Source organism: Osmia lignaria, chromosome 14 (genome assembly GCF_051020975.1).
Source record: "Osmia lignaria lignaria isolate PbOS001 chromosome 14, iyOsmLign1, whole genome shotgun sequence".
In the NCBI taxonomy this organism is placed as follows: Eukaryota; Metazoa; Arthropoda; class Insecta; order Hymenoptera; family Megachilidae; genus Osmia; species Osmia lignaria.
In genome coordinates this window covers 2,934,938-2,951,142 of record NC_135045.1, presented here as the reverse complement: position 1 = coordinate 2,951,142, position 16,205 = coordinate 2,934,938, and the positions used below count along the sequence as shown (strand labels likewise).

Sequence of the window (16,205 nt, the reverse complement as noted above, 5' to 3'; positions counted from 1 at the left end):
CAGCACAATTATTTCCTACAATCTTTAAATTCAAATATACTGTTTACTAAAGGTAATAACGTACATACATAAATTATTTACAATTCGTATTTTGTTTTCATAATTTTTACATGAACATTGCTATATTACATCTTTAAATTACAATTTACGCTTATTTATGATGTACAATTCTTTCTCTATATATGAAATAATAGCTTTCAAATATTAAGTAAAAAATATACAGTATTTTGTAATGATAAACTTTAATCTTTCTAGAAACAATGTTTCATTCTTTTGTTCGTTTACTAATTTATATTTATGATTACAATAAAAATATGAAACAATGAGTCTTATTTAATTATAATTACTAATCGAGACTGTGCTGTATGATGTTCTTTAGTTCCAATTATTTTCATGATCTCCCTCTTACTGATGTACAGATTTACAATTTAAGTAACTAAAAATTGAATATTAATTTTATAATTAATCAGGAAAAAGATGTTAGAAAGTATAACACATTATCGGTATGCAAAAATAATGCACATATATTTATTGTATATGTGTTTCTGGTTTCAAACCTATTACCAGTTTTTCAAGTTCGAAAAATATGATAAATAAGAACATTAACAAAGTAGTATAAAAATTTTCTTAGTTTTCATCGATGTACTTCTTCTATTTCATTATAAAATTATTACACATGTTTTGTTTAACAGTTGATACCACGATAAAAATAATGTATGTATGTATGTATAATATATACAATCAGAAAAGGTTTGACTACTTCTCGTGTGCTTTTAGTACTGGCAGTATTTAGGCACCATAATTTTTTCAAAGAAAAATAATTTATATTTATATTTTTTATATTTATATTATAACATTTCATTACGATTTTATTTCTGTATAAATGGTATAATCAAAATAAAAATATCTAAAATCATGTTGATATGACAGAAAGCATGATTCTTACTCTTATCACAAAAAACTTTCGTTATTTCTTTATCCATTCAAACATTTCTTTTGTGAAATTAATTGTTTTACTGCTGAAGCGTATTCTGCATGTAATACATGTTTCCTCCAAACAAATTGATCGAACGTGTATTTTTTACATGTTAAATTTACAATTCATAGTTGAAATATGTGTATGTACGTGATTATGTACAAAGGTATTAATAATATACGTCATATTGACCACACAACATTGACATTATTTTATATAATATTAAAGCACAATTTTGAAATACTTAAAGTTTTAAAAGCAGACATAAAGTAACAATATCATTTTTAGATCTAATAATATTCAAGTACGCTTCAATAATATCTAAGTATGCATCTGAAACAATCCTTTATACTCTTTCATCATAAGAGAATTAATATCTGTCATATATTAAGTCATTACAAGTATTGCATTAAGTGTTTATAAGTCATTTCGCAATGATAATATTATAATATACATAGAGTCTACAAACACAGATCATATTTTCTAAATAACAATTTATATATAAAATATTTTTAACATGTACATATATTGGAGGAAAATTTTCAATATCAACCAAAAATGGTATTTGTGAAACGCATTTGGTATTCACCAGCACCAAGTATTATTTGTTATGATCAAATAATTTATATTTTATCCTCCATTATAACACTGACTGTTGAATTTGTATGTTACAAATAGTTTGTTAATATAATACGCAAACGAATTTAATAAATACAAGTTCTTGTTTTTAATGAAGAATAAAAACAAGACAAATGTTTGTGTTTAACAACAGTGAAATTAATAAAAAGTACTATGCACATTAAATTTAAGATGATATATCTTGAATCCACTAATATTACGAATTTAATAAAGTATCAAATCAAGATAAGAATGATATTGAAACTAATTTTAAAAGTTCATGTAGTGTATTTTTAATTGATTTTTTATCATTCAGGTCAACAAAAAAGGAAAAAAGATTATACAAAAAAGATCTTTAACAATAGATATTAATAATTGTAACTGCATTATGGCACATGAAAGAAAATTACTTTATTTGGGCGTCGAGTCGTTAACCTCATAATTAACAGAGCATGATGAATTATCTACTATGACTATTTAATATTAATATCACAAATGTTGACATTTAATGTTTTCGAATTAGTTTAAATTTCATATTCAATTCAAGCTGCAGCTAGGTATCTATCCTAGCACTTCAGCACTTATTAAATTCTCAGTCATCTCCACTGCAGAGAAACTTTGCATCTGACATAGTCAGGAAAATATGTAATAAAAAAATAAGCATGACAATGTGTCAAATCACGATGGCTTACAAGATGGAAATTTCTTAACGTTAATACATGAAATCGGTTTACGCCATCTTCGTTTACTTTGATGTGAATTAGGTTTGTTGTGACTATTCCATGTAGCTTTTTGGTCTTCACTGATTCTGTCTATTTCTTGAAGCCTTTTTTCTTCTAAATAAAAAGAAGAACCTAATTAGTAACTGTTCATGTACTTTTATTACAAGGGTTCATTCCTGTTTAGCTTTTTAATGATATGTTAACCGTGCTTAATGTACAATATAGAAAACAAATAATTTTTTGCAATGATTGTAATACTACTACATATAGGACATTGCAAAAGTTAATATATAGGATTATTAAAATGAACGCTTTTGCTTAAAGATATCAAGCGAATGTATGATTTACGTAAGGTTTTAAGTGTTACAAAGTACATATGGGCAAAGCAGGGTATACACTATATAGAGAGTACCCGTTTTTATCAGCTCACAACATCATAGGTAGATATAAACATGTCATTGTTACAGAATGGTGCATGTCTTTGATAAGAATACTAGCAGACGATTTGAAAAAGATTGTTCAGTATTCCGTTTAGAATCTGAAAAGCAAAAGCTTTATTTTACTGAAATGTACGTACTTTTACTTCAGTATGATTGAAATTTGCACAAACGTATTTTCCCTTTAGTAATATTTCTCTTTTGCAATGGATATTATGAAATTAGGTCTTTTTCAATTCAATGTTAAAAGAAAAAAAATGAGATAATGCAACATACATTCCACTTCACAAATACATGCAAGTATTATATTCATTTCATTAAAACACAATCACAGAATGTTTCTACTAAGTATTGTTTTAATTAGTAATTTATTCCACAAATGCCATCTATGCAATTTAATACATATCGCATTTTTTTTTATGTCTTTCCATACATGCAGGTTTCAATACATATCTTACCTTTGTGTTAGTTATAAATATATTAATTAATATTTATACATTGATATTATATACTATGATAACTTAACAACTTAAACTTTAATACACAAATATAGAAACACGGTGCATGATGTAACATCCAAATATATAAAAAGCTTACCATTCAATTGGTGTTCAGTGTAATATATTGGATTGTCATCACCTCCATAATGATATTCCATCAGGTACGGTAATACAGTCATACTGTGCCATTTGTGTCCTTTAAGGGGAGGTATAGGCACTTCTTCTTCTGTTCTAGGATACCTGCATATAGTCCATGGATGATTTTTAATTTCTTGTAAACTAAATCTTTTATCTGAATCTTTTTGTAACATTCCTTGTATAAGAGATCTTAAAGGCTCTTCTACCTCTTCAGGTATTGTATATTCACCTTTTCCTATATTTTCGTATAATTTATAAATATTATCGCCTTGAAAAGGGTATTGACCTGTGGTTATATTGTACCTACAGAAAATATTTATAATTTAACCAATGAAGGACTGGAGAATTTACAATTTAAATTTTATATGAATATACAATACTTACAATGTAACTCCACTGCTCCATATATCTACTTTAAAACCAGAAAATGTTTCACAGCCATTTGCAATTTCAGGAGGTTGAAATGCTGGTGAACCTTGTCCCATTTTACACGTATCATCTTCAGAAAACATGTCTAATGCCTAACAAAGATATATGAATTTAGTATAATTTGTTTTGCTAATGATAATATATGTACAAAGTAAATATATACCTCTGCAACACCAAAATCACTAATCTTCAAAGTACCATCTAAAGCTAATAACAAATTTCCTGGCTTTATGTCTTTGTGTACTATTCCTTTACTATAAAGGTATTCTAAACCATCCAACAACTGACAGAAATAGTCATGTGCTTGCCAAATTGGAAGCTTCTTAAGGGGTGTGCTTCCTAGCATATCCTAAAAAAAATCTAATAAATAGAAATCTAATTGTTGTAAATTCCATGCAGCTTTTCATTATATGTGATATTGGCATAAAACAAGATTTTTTCAAATAACAATTTTCAATAAAATTAACAAAAGGTACTCATTTCTTTATATTGTTTAAATATATACAAATATCTTAAAAAATGACTTTCTTTTTATTTTTATTAATATATCACATGAGCAAGTTTTAGATATTATTATAGTGCATAGCAAATACTATTAGCAAATCTTTATAAACTTTTACAAACATCTGATATTCATATAAATTATATCTGAAATTTCAAATACACTAAAGTATCAATTTATACAGACATGTGTGCAACACATTCAAAAATGAACCATATAAAGCTTTTAAACTTTACCTGTAATCCACATACACAAAATTCCATAACTAGGTACATCTTCTCCTTTTCATCATTATATAAAACATCTACAAGGTTAATTACATTCTTATGTTTTAATATCCTTAATAGTTTTATCTCCCTGTTAATGAATGCGAACAAATAATATTTAGAATTATAGAAAGTAATTACATACATATTTAAAAAGAAAAAGCATACATTATTTTTACATAACAATGTACTTCTTTGACAAGAAAATGATAACATAATTTACATATGAGATTTATATTGAAACATTTGTTCAATTCTGTAGATGTTTACATTGTATTCATTGCTTTAATTTCATATATGTTTCTTATTTTCGTTATGCTAATACAAATACTAAGTAACAAATTAATGTAGTAATAATAGTAATAATTTAATGCAGTGCTAGATATCTGATATTGCATTCACAAAATTTAACAAACATATATACACGTGAGTGTTATGTGTGCTTGCGTATCACTATATTCTGATGGATTTTATTATAAAAATGGAAACATCTAAAAAGATATTAACATTTATTTATCATACCGTTGAACGTTAAGCTCTCCGTTTGGGATTCTACGAAGTTTCTTCTTTTTTAAAATTTTCACGGCTCTTCGACAAAGTGTCTCTGAGTCCAGCACTTCTTTCACCTTTCCGTAACTACCTTCACCAAGAACATCACCCATAACATATTTACCAATAAATTTACATTTTTTCTTTTTCTCTTCGTATATAATTTGATCTGAATCCACCCTATGGAAGAACATGTTGATTTCATCCAAATCATAGTTTGGATCATCATTGATCCACGTGACTGGCTCAATATCTCGAAATATTTCATTGTCGATTTCTTCTTCTTCGTCCGGGTCACATATTGTAATCCTATTGTCCATTTTTCACAATGCTAATCGGACTAAAATCACTGAAAACCACACAATTTTAACCTAAAACACGACCGGCACCACCATTGTTGTGAATTACAGCTGTGTATGCCACCACGGCTTGTGATAACAAAGGATACGATCATCAGCCTAGTTCCGGAACACATGTACTGACTATACTAGCGCTTAAATTTGAAAGTATTATGCTTATCTAACTGAAAACTAAAAAAAAAAAAAAAATATTAAGTCGGTAATGTCATATTTAAATAAATCATCTTTTAACATTATAAATATAACATTTTGTGTATCCTGTAACAATTACTTTGTAATTTCCTTTTGTAATGAATACTAGCTATGTGCATAGGAGGATATTATTCATAGTATTTTCATATTGTTAAAAAAAATGTTCATACATAATGTATATTTGTATGTATACATGTATATAAAATGATTTTTATTGAAAATTGATCAAAAACATATAATGTATACGCAATGTAAATAATAGTTATTATTTTATACTTATTTTTACTTGAATTTATAATACATCATGTGTCTTTTATAAAAATGATTTTACCATCATGCAGCTTTATTTAGAATAAATTAGTTGGTTAATTAGTAGTGTTAAATTACAATATGAAAAGTATCTTAAGATGTGTTTTTGAAAATATATACTAAAATAATGGAACAACATGCAAAGAAAGATATTTGATTTATTGTTTGTATCAAAAATTTCATTTACTAATAAATAATAATTATGAAATTTCATTGTAAAATAAAACCTTACTCAAAATGTTTGTTATTTTACATAATTTTGTATCCTATTCCATTCTCATCAAATTTATACAAATGTATAATAATTATGATATGCCCTTTCTACAATTATGTACAATACATGAAAGTATATCTTCTGAAACATGTGTTTGAACTGACCAAACATCCAGATGTCACTTCATGATTTTACATAAAAATCATGGAATGCATTAAAAAATCATACCCTCTAATCAAAGGGTCATTTTATGTTACATATAATGAAAAGACAGATGTATTTTTGTATGACATGTTATCAATGATGGTGACCCGTAGTAATTAATGCAGGTAGAAATGACCCCATCACTAAAACTAATATTTCCTTAACTTTAAGTCCAGAAGACACTGCAACATTTTCAGCAGAGGGTAGATGTGCATATGTGTTGTTATTTCTTGTCATTAATTCTGGTAATACATGTACAGTTGAAACATATAGGAATGTACCTGCACTAAACAACATTGCCAAGCCAGTAGCATTGACATTACTAAGTGTTTCTTTTCCCTCCTAAAAAGCAACAATTTTATAATAGTATATTTAATATTTTAAATATTTAATTATTTAAAACCAAAGCAATTTACCTTTCCAATACCAAAATATGTCAGAAGAGCAAGACAAGGTGCAGCAAAAGAGAATACTAAAAGATGTCTACCTATTTTCTTTCTATCAACTCCCTCGTGTAGTAAGAATGATACAAGACCAAATGCAGCAGGTGCCTATGAAAAATTGTTCACTCATTTAGTACCTACTATGATCTGTTACTACATTTTCTTTTTGTGAACAATACACAAATTTAATTGGTTACCTTATGCAACATTATTGCTAAAAAAACAATTAACTCTACATCAGCTTGTGATGTAGTTGCAGCAGCCCCTAATGCTACTCCATCAGCTGCTGCATGAACTACAAGACCTAAAGTAGCGGTAACACTTTTTTCTCTTCCACCGCTTCTTCTAGCTGAACACTGATCAACCAGAAGCATAAATACAAAACCAAGTATTAAACTAATACCTATTAAGGAGTGAGGGTCATCTAAAAATAAAGATCAAGAATGATAAATTATATTCAAATTAGACTACATTAGAAATAAAAGATTTAAATATTTGAAGCAGCTGTACAAATTATATCAAAGAAATGAAATATGTTTGTACCATTGATTATAACAAATTACCATTATAAAATTTAATTAAATTACTTTAAAATACTAACTATGAAATCCTTGGTCACTGTTGCTTCCACCAGTAAACAATGCTCTTATACCTTCAGGTATAATAACAGCTAGCGCAGTGCCTACAAGAAGTCCAGCACCAAGTATCGATACCAGTTGTAATTTATCCTAGAAAGATTAAAGGTTCATGATGTTCATGATCATGGAGTTCTTTGTAGAATCTGTAACCAGTAGTTCAAGTACATGACAATCACAGAAAATGATAGATAAAAGAAGTGTTGTCTTTTCATCTACCATCAAACTTAATGAAAATATTACCTCAGATAAATTCATAACTAATGGTAAAGATCCAGCTATGCAGGAACCAATTAGCATTACAAGTGAAAGCATCCACAAAACCGAACTTTCTTCCATTTTTTAAGATGTATTTTTTTTAATAAACAAAAATATTGCCTCATCGAATTGATATTTTTACATTGGAATATATAATTAAATAATTAATTATATTATTTTTTATAGTAATTCAACTTTTTCAAATACTATATTTTAGTTAAAAATCCGTTTTTTATTCATGCTTAACAATCTGTTTTCGTCTACGTAGCAATTTTCGCGGTGAATGCTATGGTTATAGCAATGCTATATCAGCAACCCACTGTTACAACCATAGAAAAAGTTATTTACTGATTAACTTACAAAAAATCTATTTAAAAATGTAATTAACATTTAATATATCTCAGTTACATTTAGAATATTAATTAAAATTTAACAATTTTTAAAGGACAGTACTAATTTATTTAAGAAAACATAACATTAAAATGTATTAATGTGGATACAGACCAAGGATGACTGCGTGTAATCTATGAATTTTTGGAAAATACCCATGAACTTAAATGTATATAAATTAATTTTTAAAACAAATACGTGTTTGAACAGATGGTGCATGACATATAATCAAATAAAATATACATACATATCGTCTCTTGATTTTTTAATTTGCATTATTTTGCTAGATGGCAGAAGTATCGATGACTTGTGGCACCTCTGGTGGAAATATCATTGTACTAAGCAGTAAGTGATTGGTAACGAGTTGAGTGAGACAAGTGATTGAAAAATGGCATCCGCGACGACGTCGCACAATGAGGTTTCACAGGAATTTTCTGTCAATAAACTTATTCGTGTCGGTTATTACGAATTGGAAAAAACTATTGGCAAGGGAAATTTTGCTGTTGTTAAAATGGCTACCCATGTTGTAACTAAATCTAAGGTAAGCTTATTGTTAAGACCTTTTTCTTACAAACACGGAATCCGTCATTTTGTCGTTATATTTTTGAATAACTACGTGATAATATAAATTTCATCATATTTCGTGCTTTTCAAAGGATTTCTATGTAATGGTAACGTGTCACGATATGAAAAGAATGAATAATTTTGAATAATAGTTTACGAACCGATATTACTAACAAACACTACTAAATCGATTGAAATATGTTTCTCCGATGTTTTTCAAATCATTACAAATAGTTATGTACCGAATACTATTACGAAAACAAAATAAAAATATTATCCTTTAATGTATATGGAAATTTTTCAATGTAACATTTTTTTTTAGTTTATATGAATTTTGTTCGATTTTTTCTCTTTATATATATATTTTTTTGTTTTTGCATAAAGATTAATTTAAATGTTATGATACTTGATATAATGTTCTTATTTCTTAGTAACATAATTTAAACTGTGTTTATGATATGATTATAAAGTTTTAAACAAATTTTATATATATTTATATACGCATCTTTTGTAGGTTGCTATTAAAATTATAGATAAAACAAAGTTAAATGAAGAGAATTTGGCTAAAATTTTTCGTGAAGTACATATAATGAAACGATTAAGACATCCACATATTATAAGATTATATCAAGTAATGGAAACAGAAAAGATGATATATTTAGTTACCGAATATGCTCCTGGCGGAGAGATATTTGATCATCTAGTAAGAAATGGAAGAATGCCAGAACCAGAAGCAAGAAGAATTTTTCGTCAGATTGTTCTTGCTGTTCGTTATCTTCATCATCAAAGGGTTGTTCATCGAGATCTTAAGGTTTAAACACATACTCCTTTTCTTAACCATAAACTATATTATTTCTGGATACTACATGATCGTATATATTATTATTCTAGGCTGAGAATTTACTACTTGATGCAGACAATAATATAAAACTTGCAGATTTTGGATTTAGTAATGAATATACTCCAGGTGTTCCACTTAGCACTTGGTGTGGGTCACCTCCGTATGCTGCTCCAGAAATCTTTGAAGGAAAGCATTACGATGGCCCAAGGGCTGATGTATGGGTACGTCATTATTTTTGAAAACATTTTTTTATGATACTGCTTGAATAATTTTCAGGTAACAGTATTGATCATAATACTGATGAATAATCCTAATTAATTGGTTTTAGAGTCTTGGTGTTGTCTTATATGTATTGGTTTGTGGTGCATTGCCATTTGATGGACCCACAATGCAGCTACTACGCTCTGTAGTAATCTCAGGGAAATTCAGAATACCATTTTTTATGTCTGCAGGTACAATATATCTTGTGTAATACTAATTTGTTTCATTATATTCTATTTTATGTACATTTTAACAATATATGTATGTTTTTGCAGAATGCGAAAAGCTGATTAGACATATGTTAGTGGTAGAACCAGAACGGCGTTTAAGTATCTCACAAATCTTAGCACATTCTTGGATGGGTGGAGATGGTGTAACAGAACCTGAGCCAGGAGGGTATATAAACAATGACACTTATTACATTTACAGAACGATTAAAAATGTCACACTGTGTTATTGTTTAATTGTATATTCCTAGGTGTAGCCCCGAAAATGTGCCACCGCAGTTAAATCAGATAGTAATAGATAATATGTTAACATTACCTGGACTTACAGCGGAAACATTATTAAATGCAGTTCAAGGAAATGCTTTTGATCATGTATCAGCAATATATAATCTTCTTGTTGATCGATTAGAACCAACAATGCCTAGTTTACCGAGTATACAAAGTATACCGGGAGATTATGCTCCTGATGGAGCACATCAGTTAGAAAAAGTGAGTATTTGATTACGTGCTATTGTATATTGAATTATATTTCTAAACTGTTCTTTTGGTTTTCTTCGGAAAAGTTCGGCGATACAGAAGCAGAAACGGAGGAAAGAAGTGGAATGCAACTTTCACCTGGCACACCTTATCACACAACAAGAAGACATACAGTTGGACCTGGTGATACAGCACATCAGCCACCAACACAATATCCGTACAACTATAATCATACATCAGGCGATCCAGCGTTACGGCTCCTTCCTATGCTACAGTGTAATAACACTGATCCTCAGGTGTTACCTCATACAAATCTGGCATTAAACCTTCCTTTAGTGCAACATCAACCACCTCAAAACTTTCAAATCAAAGATCAACATTTATTAAAACCACCTCCTGTTATGGGAGCAAGTAAGTAATATAACATTATTCCACATTTCAATACCTTTGATGATATTTGTTTGAAATAAATATCGGATTCATTGTAGCCGGAGGTTTTGGAAGAAGAGCTTCGGATGGTGGGGCTAATCTTCATGTCTTTTATCAACAACATGGCAGTAATTCTAGTGGTGAAGATGGTGGGTGGAGTCAACCTGGAAGTAGAGAACATCTACAACCTGTAAGAAATTATTAGAATTTTATATCATAATCAGTTTTCCATAATTTTATTATATTGTAAGTTTATTGTACGTTTTTCAGATACAAAGTGGGAGTCCAACGCTTGTACCATGTGCTCAGTCATTAAATGTAGGAGTTAACAGTGGAAATGGAGATGCGAATGGCAATAACAGTGGAAGTGGGAGTGGAGGTAGTGATAGAAGAAGACGAAGTGGTCTTACTGCCGTCATGCAAAGACCAGGTACTGTGGATTATACCTTTCAGGTATTCGTGTGCACATTATCAATGCACTTTATTATAACATATATTTCACGTTACCTCAGTGAGACCCAATTATTATGATTTGCTATATCGATTAATATAAAAGCTTGCTATATTTCTTCGTTTTTAAAGCTGTAAGTATGATTATTATGCTTTGTTTATAATTTTTTTGCTATTGCAGCATATGCACATTGATATTTTTTCTTTGATAATGCATGATTATTGTTTCCATTTTATACAAAATAAAATTATTCTTATCTTAAAAACAAGTACAATTATCAATGTTTACTATTAATTTATTATATGTTATATTCTAAACAGTTATATTTTAATTATATTTTATATTTTGATAGAGTACACAGATGCATTATATTTTCAATGTTTGTTTTAATACCCTTTAATTTTTTTAGCATTAATTATAGTGTTTCATTTCATTTTATTTTTGATTTTGCATGGTTTTTTGTGTCCACTGCACTGCCGTGCCCGTTGGTTGGTAATATGCATGTAGTTATAAATCCGGAAATGGTAATGGAGGTGGAAGCTAGGATGAATAGAGCTTATCTTCCATCACGGCTCTTACCAACTCACCTTAGAGGATCAACACTTCCGCACCATAGGAAGACTTCCTTGTATCATACTAGCACTGGTAATTTTTGTGTGGTATTTTGCCTTTTGTATCAATAGCAGAATTATAAGTAATACACATTCATTGTATGTTTATGTATAATACATATACAAGTGTGATTCGCACAAATTCAGTAATTAAGTAATTTATATTCCATTGTTTCCAGTAGGAAATAGAGATTCATACAAAGAACCAAGTACTCACGTTTCTACAGAACGATACTCACCTGTTCGGAGAGCATCGGAAGGTTCCGGCCCACCTGGACCTGGGATTCAGGCACTTCAACAAGAATACCAACAGTTGCAGAGGTTAGCATCTCCGTCGCATAGCCCTGCGAGTATTCCTGGATCTCCTGTGCATGAAAGAGGAATAGCCTCAATCATACAAGGTACTTGTGTTATAACAACTTAACTAGTTTCATATACGTAATTATTTTTCATATACATAATTAATCTTGATGATAGGATTAAGTGGATTAACGACAGCAGTTCAGGGCAGTATAGTCCATGGTACCCCGACACAGCCACCAGCAACACCATTAGATTTGAGTCCACTAAGACATCATAGATCACCAGCTACTACACCAGTTAGTTATTCACCTAGTAATAGTCCAGCTTTAGATATGATTCAAGAAGAACATCCTGTAGAAATATCAAGAGTAAGTAATAATGCTGTGCGAAGCATAAACATTTTTATGACAATAATTATGATACTATGATTCGTTGTTACAGGTACCGCCTCAGATATCCGTAACAGATCTTGGGGGACAAGTAACACTTATCAGTTGTTCACCTTCGCCATCTCCATCCCCTGACTCACTCGAAGACACGTTACCTCATTATAGTCCACTTCCCAGTTTCATGATCTCCGAACCGTGCGATTCGTCGAGGCCCAGCATCACGCGTGGCATTGGTAGGCCATTGAATACATCAATACCTACGGAAGTTGAAGTTACATTATCAGATGAATCGAGTAGGTTGAATTCTGAAACTATATTAGGTCGTGTAAAACAAATAATAGATGCAAGAGCCCCTCCAAAAGGATTTATCTTCTCTAGAGAAGAAGTGAAAGGTAGTGGGCTTAGTTTAGAATACCCCGGTGGTGTTCAGATCGAACTTAGAGTATGTGAATCCGAAGAAAAGGAAGTAAAAGGCATTAAAATGCGAAGAATTAGTGGGGACCAATTACAATACAGTCAACTTTGTCAACAGCTGATCTCGTGCATTACCGTTTGACGACAACCAGCATATAATATAATGTTTTTCTTATATGTTACGTTACATTCCTGGTGCCACACACCACTCATTACAGTATTGCACATGCATGTTGCATACGTACGAGCAGTACTTGAAGCATACCATTCTTTATATTAATACATTCATATATATAAAATTCAGTGTGCTTCACTTCTGAATGTTCTTTTTTTTTTCTTTTTTGTTTTGATTAAAAAAGAAAAGAATTCACATTAACTTATGCATAATATAAAGTTAGAAAAGGAAACGTTATATTAATCTCTTAAAGTCTTGGTATTAAGACTTTAAAAGATATACAAAATATGTATACTTTTACGTAAGCAAAACACAGTGTTTTGCTGTTTTTAAACGATCTAAGTATTAACAAAACAAGACGATTTTCATAAAAGTTTAATTGTTAATGTACATCACACACCATTCCTTTTTGTAGAATGTTTGTCTTCATGTTAGAAGTTCATAGGTAGTAAATTCATATTCTACTGTTTAAATCATCAGCAGGTGCCCTTTTTTAGCTTAGGTAAAAAGAAAAACATTTTTTGTACCGAATTAGATGGCAAAATGAAAACAGTTCATAATCCGTGTATTTCTAAAACGACGGAAATATTTTATATCGATTTTACTACGTTTATTTTATTATTAAACGGTTTTAATTTCCTAATACATATTCCATGTTTGTAAATATTCGTTTTATAAAGATCGCAACCTTTTTCTTTTATGTTATTGGAACTGGAAGAATTGCCCTCTTGTTTCTGGTACAAATATCATTTTGTTGGATAATTTGATAGTTAGAAGTATATACATAATCTTTTATATAGTGCAAATACTTTATTGTGGTTTGTAGTTGAAAAACTACATAGACTGAGTTACGATTGTATATCTTTCTTTTTTAAAAATCATATATTGCGTTTACTGCAATTTATAAGCGAATGATATTTGCTTAATATCATAATCAACGATTTTATTAATTTTTAAAAACTAAAACAAATCGGCGTAGGAGAAGTATACTTTCCTCTTGATATGCTTATAAAGCATTTTTAAATCATTTAAAAAGGAAAGTATGCAACCTAGCTCTCCTTGTGTAACCAAAGAGTTGAGTTGCTTTTATACTGTTAAATACGAAAGGTATTTTTTACTGTTCGTATTCTAAAAATAATATGTGAACATCTATAGTAATGACTAGTTATCATAAAATGAAATTGTAATTAGGTTGAAACATATTCTTACTACTCTATTGCAATGATTAGATAAAAGACATTATATTAGTGTCGTGTATGAAAAGAGCTAGAGGATTTTATTCGTTTAACATAAAATATTTTTCTAAATTTATTTGTTTATGAATTAAGCAAAAAATATACAAAGAAACATTTCTTGTTTATAGTACAAGTTATAGTGATTGTTTTACAGAATACAACTTGTATATTTTATTTTATTTATACTATCATATTACTATATTTGACTTCTCTTTTTTGAAGCAAGTACATACTTCAATAATTAATCTTTTTACTTTTGTGTTAGACCTAATAATCATGTTCAAATATAACATTGTTAAATCAATATTATTTTATGATAAATATACAAGCAAATATACACAAGTTGTATTCTGCAAACGAAATTATGTAGCATCGTAGTTCTTGTATTAATACATTTTCTGTTTGAGTATTCCAATTTAGATCATGGGTTAATTTAAGATTTTTTAGAAGTAATAGTACTTCTACATTTATGTAAATAATGAAATTTAATGTAAATACATGATATATACTATTTAGAAATTTCTAAATTATATATATTATACAGGCTATTCTATTTGAGCTAACTATTTTTCATACTCTCACTTCGTTAAAACATAAATGTTTTTACAATATATTTTATTATCAAATTTTCAATAGGAATATGTACATATGAACTATATATCTAATGAACATTACAGTTCAATTTCAAAAGAAACCAAAAAGGTATTCATATCAAACTATGAATTTACATGATTTCTGATTATATGAATTGATTATTTCCTTAGTTAGCCAAGTGAGAGTAGCCTTTTAAAGCTATACAATGCCCGATTTCCATCAAGTAATTAATTGTTTAATTCATGATATATTTTATTTTAGATCATTGTAAAAAATAATGCTTTTGGATATTTCCTATATTAAATACCTAATATCAAAGAGCATATCTGCTATCTTATAAAGTATGTTACTAATACATAAATTACAATTGGTTACACTTCTGGAGTACACCTGCAAGAATATCTTGAAGCAATAATTTATTTCTATAAAAAGAAATTTTGCTAAATGACATTTCAATTCTATTTTCACATTTTATATATAATTGAAAATTTTATAATATATTTTATGCATTATATTAGTTTGAGTCTTCCTAATAAATCATAATTTATTTTACAGCATTAGAATATGCAGTTTGATGATAAAGTATGCATATTATGCAAATTACAAAATCTAGGATACCAAAAATATTGTAAAATTGTTTTGTTTTTATGGCATACTTGGGAGTGCAATTATTTATGATAAAACAATTGTATGTTGATGGAAAATGGGCTAATAACACTATCAACTACGCACAACAGTGCATACCAATGGAAAGTTTAGATCAACATAATTCAAACTATTGTAAATAACACTATACATAATTATTCATTTAGGATACATACAGTGTGTATGTATGCAGAAACAAAACTATGTACATTGTAAACATTTACTATATGGATAGGATACAGATAGTATTTTCTGCTGTCAATTCTTCAACTAAGACTGTGATTTTTAAATATACTAATGGCTAGGTAGATACAATACATATTGATTGAATATGATAAAATAAAAGAAATATTCAAGATATCTGAATTTTTAATATTACATTTCATTTTGTATTAGCTTACAAGCAATACCATAGATATTTATCATTTCTAAGTTCCTTAGTGTGCCT

At 28.9% G+C, this 16,205-nt stretch overlaps 3 protein-coding genes across 11 annotated transcripts; 1 reads left to right on the top strand and 2 right to left on the bottom strand.

The window, feature by feature from the left end:
• Positions 1–135: 135 nt before the first annotated feature.
• On the bottom strand, positions 136–5,857 carry Lkb1 (Lkb1/serine/threonine kinase 11). Of its 2 annotated transcripts, none has more exons than XM_034331292.2 (6): positions 5,111–5,854; positions 4,559–4,679; positions 3,984–4,169; positions 3,776–3,912; positions 3,351–3,694; positions 136–2,430 (listed from the first exon to the last, which is right to left on the bottom strand). In XM_034331292.2, the coding sequence occupies exons 1-6, from the start codon at positions 5,455–5,457 to the stop codon at positions 2,273–2,275; spliced, it is 1,293 nt and encodes a 430-aa protein (XP_034187183.1). In that variant the 5' UTR covers positions 5,458–5,854; the 3' UTR covers positions 136–2,272. The 2 variants fall into 2 exon arrangements, with proteins under 2 accessions (XP_034187183.1, XP_034187184.1); XM_034331293.2 differs by lacking the exon at positions 136–2,430 and adding an exon at positions 2,729–2,854 and having other exon boundaries at positions 5,111–5,857.
• Positions 5,858–6,005: 148 nt separating this feature from the next.
• On the bottom strand, positions 6,006–8,396 carry Zip102B (Zinc/iron regulated transporter-related protein 102B). Of its 4 annotated transcripts, none has more exons than XM_034331297.2 (6): positions 8,256–8,396; positions 7,737–8,070; positions 7,460–7,586; positions 7,056–7,282; positions 6,832–6,966; positions 6,006–6,757 (listed from the first exon to the last, which is right to left on the bottom strand). In XM_034331297.2, exons 2-6 carry the CDS (start codon positions 7,830–7,832, stop codon positions 6,509–6,511), a joined length of 834 nt encoding a protein of 277 aa, XP_034187188.1. In that variant the 5' UTR covers positions 7,833–8,070; positions 8,256–8,396; the 3' UTR covers positions 6,006–6,508. The 4 variants fall into 4 exon arrangements, with proteins under 4 accessions (XP_034187188.1, XP_034187187.1, XP_076548425.1 ...); XM_076692310.1 differs by having other exon boundaries at positions 6,007–6,757; positions 7,460–7,639; positions 8,256–8,395; XM_034331296.2 differs by lacking the exon at positions 8,256–8,396 and having other exon boundaries at positions 7,737–8,218.
• Positions 8,397–8,492: 96 nt separating this feature from the next.
• Positions 8,493–16,097, top strand: LOC117607512 (serine/threonine-protein kinase SIK3). Of its 5 annotated transcripts, none has more exons than XM_034331283.2 (13): positions 8,493–8,682; positions 9,220–9,516; positions 9,597–9,767; positions 9,875–9,998; positions 10,083–10,203; positions 10,286–10,523; positions 10,598–10,922; positions 11,000–11,130; positions 11,211–11,370; positions 11,899–12,036; positions 12,230–12,403; positions 12,480–12,673; positions 12,747–16,096. In XM_034331283.2, exons 1-13 carry the CDS (start codon positions 8,530–8,532, stop codon positions 13,248–13,250), a joined length of 2,730 nt encoding a protein of 909 aa, XP_034187174.1. In that variant the 5' UTR covers positions 8,493–8,529; the 3' UTR covers positions 13,251–16,096. The 5 variants fall into 5 exon arrangements, with proteins under 5 accessions (XP_034187174.1, XP_034187173.1, XP_034187172.1 ...); XM_034331282.2 differs by having other exon boundaries at positions 12,185–12,403; XM_034331281.2 differs by having other exon boundaries at positions 12,182–12,403.
• The last annotated feature ends 108 nt before the right edge of the window (positions 16,098–16,205 follow it).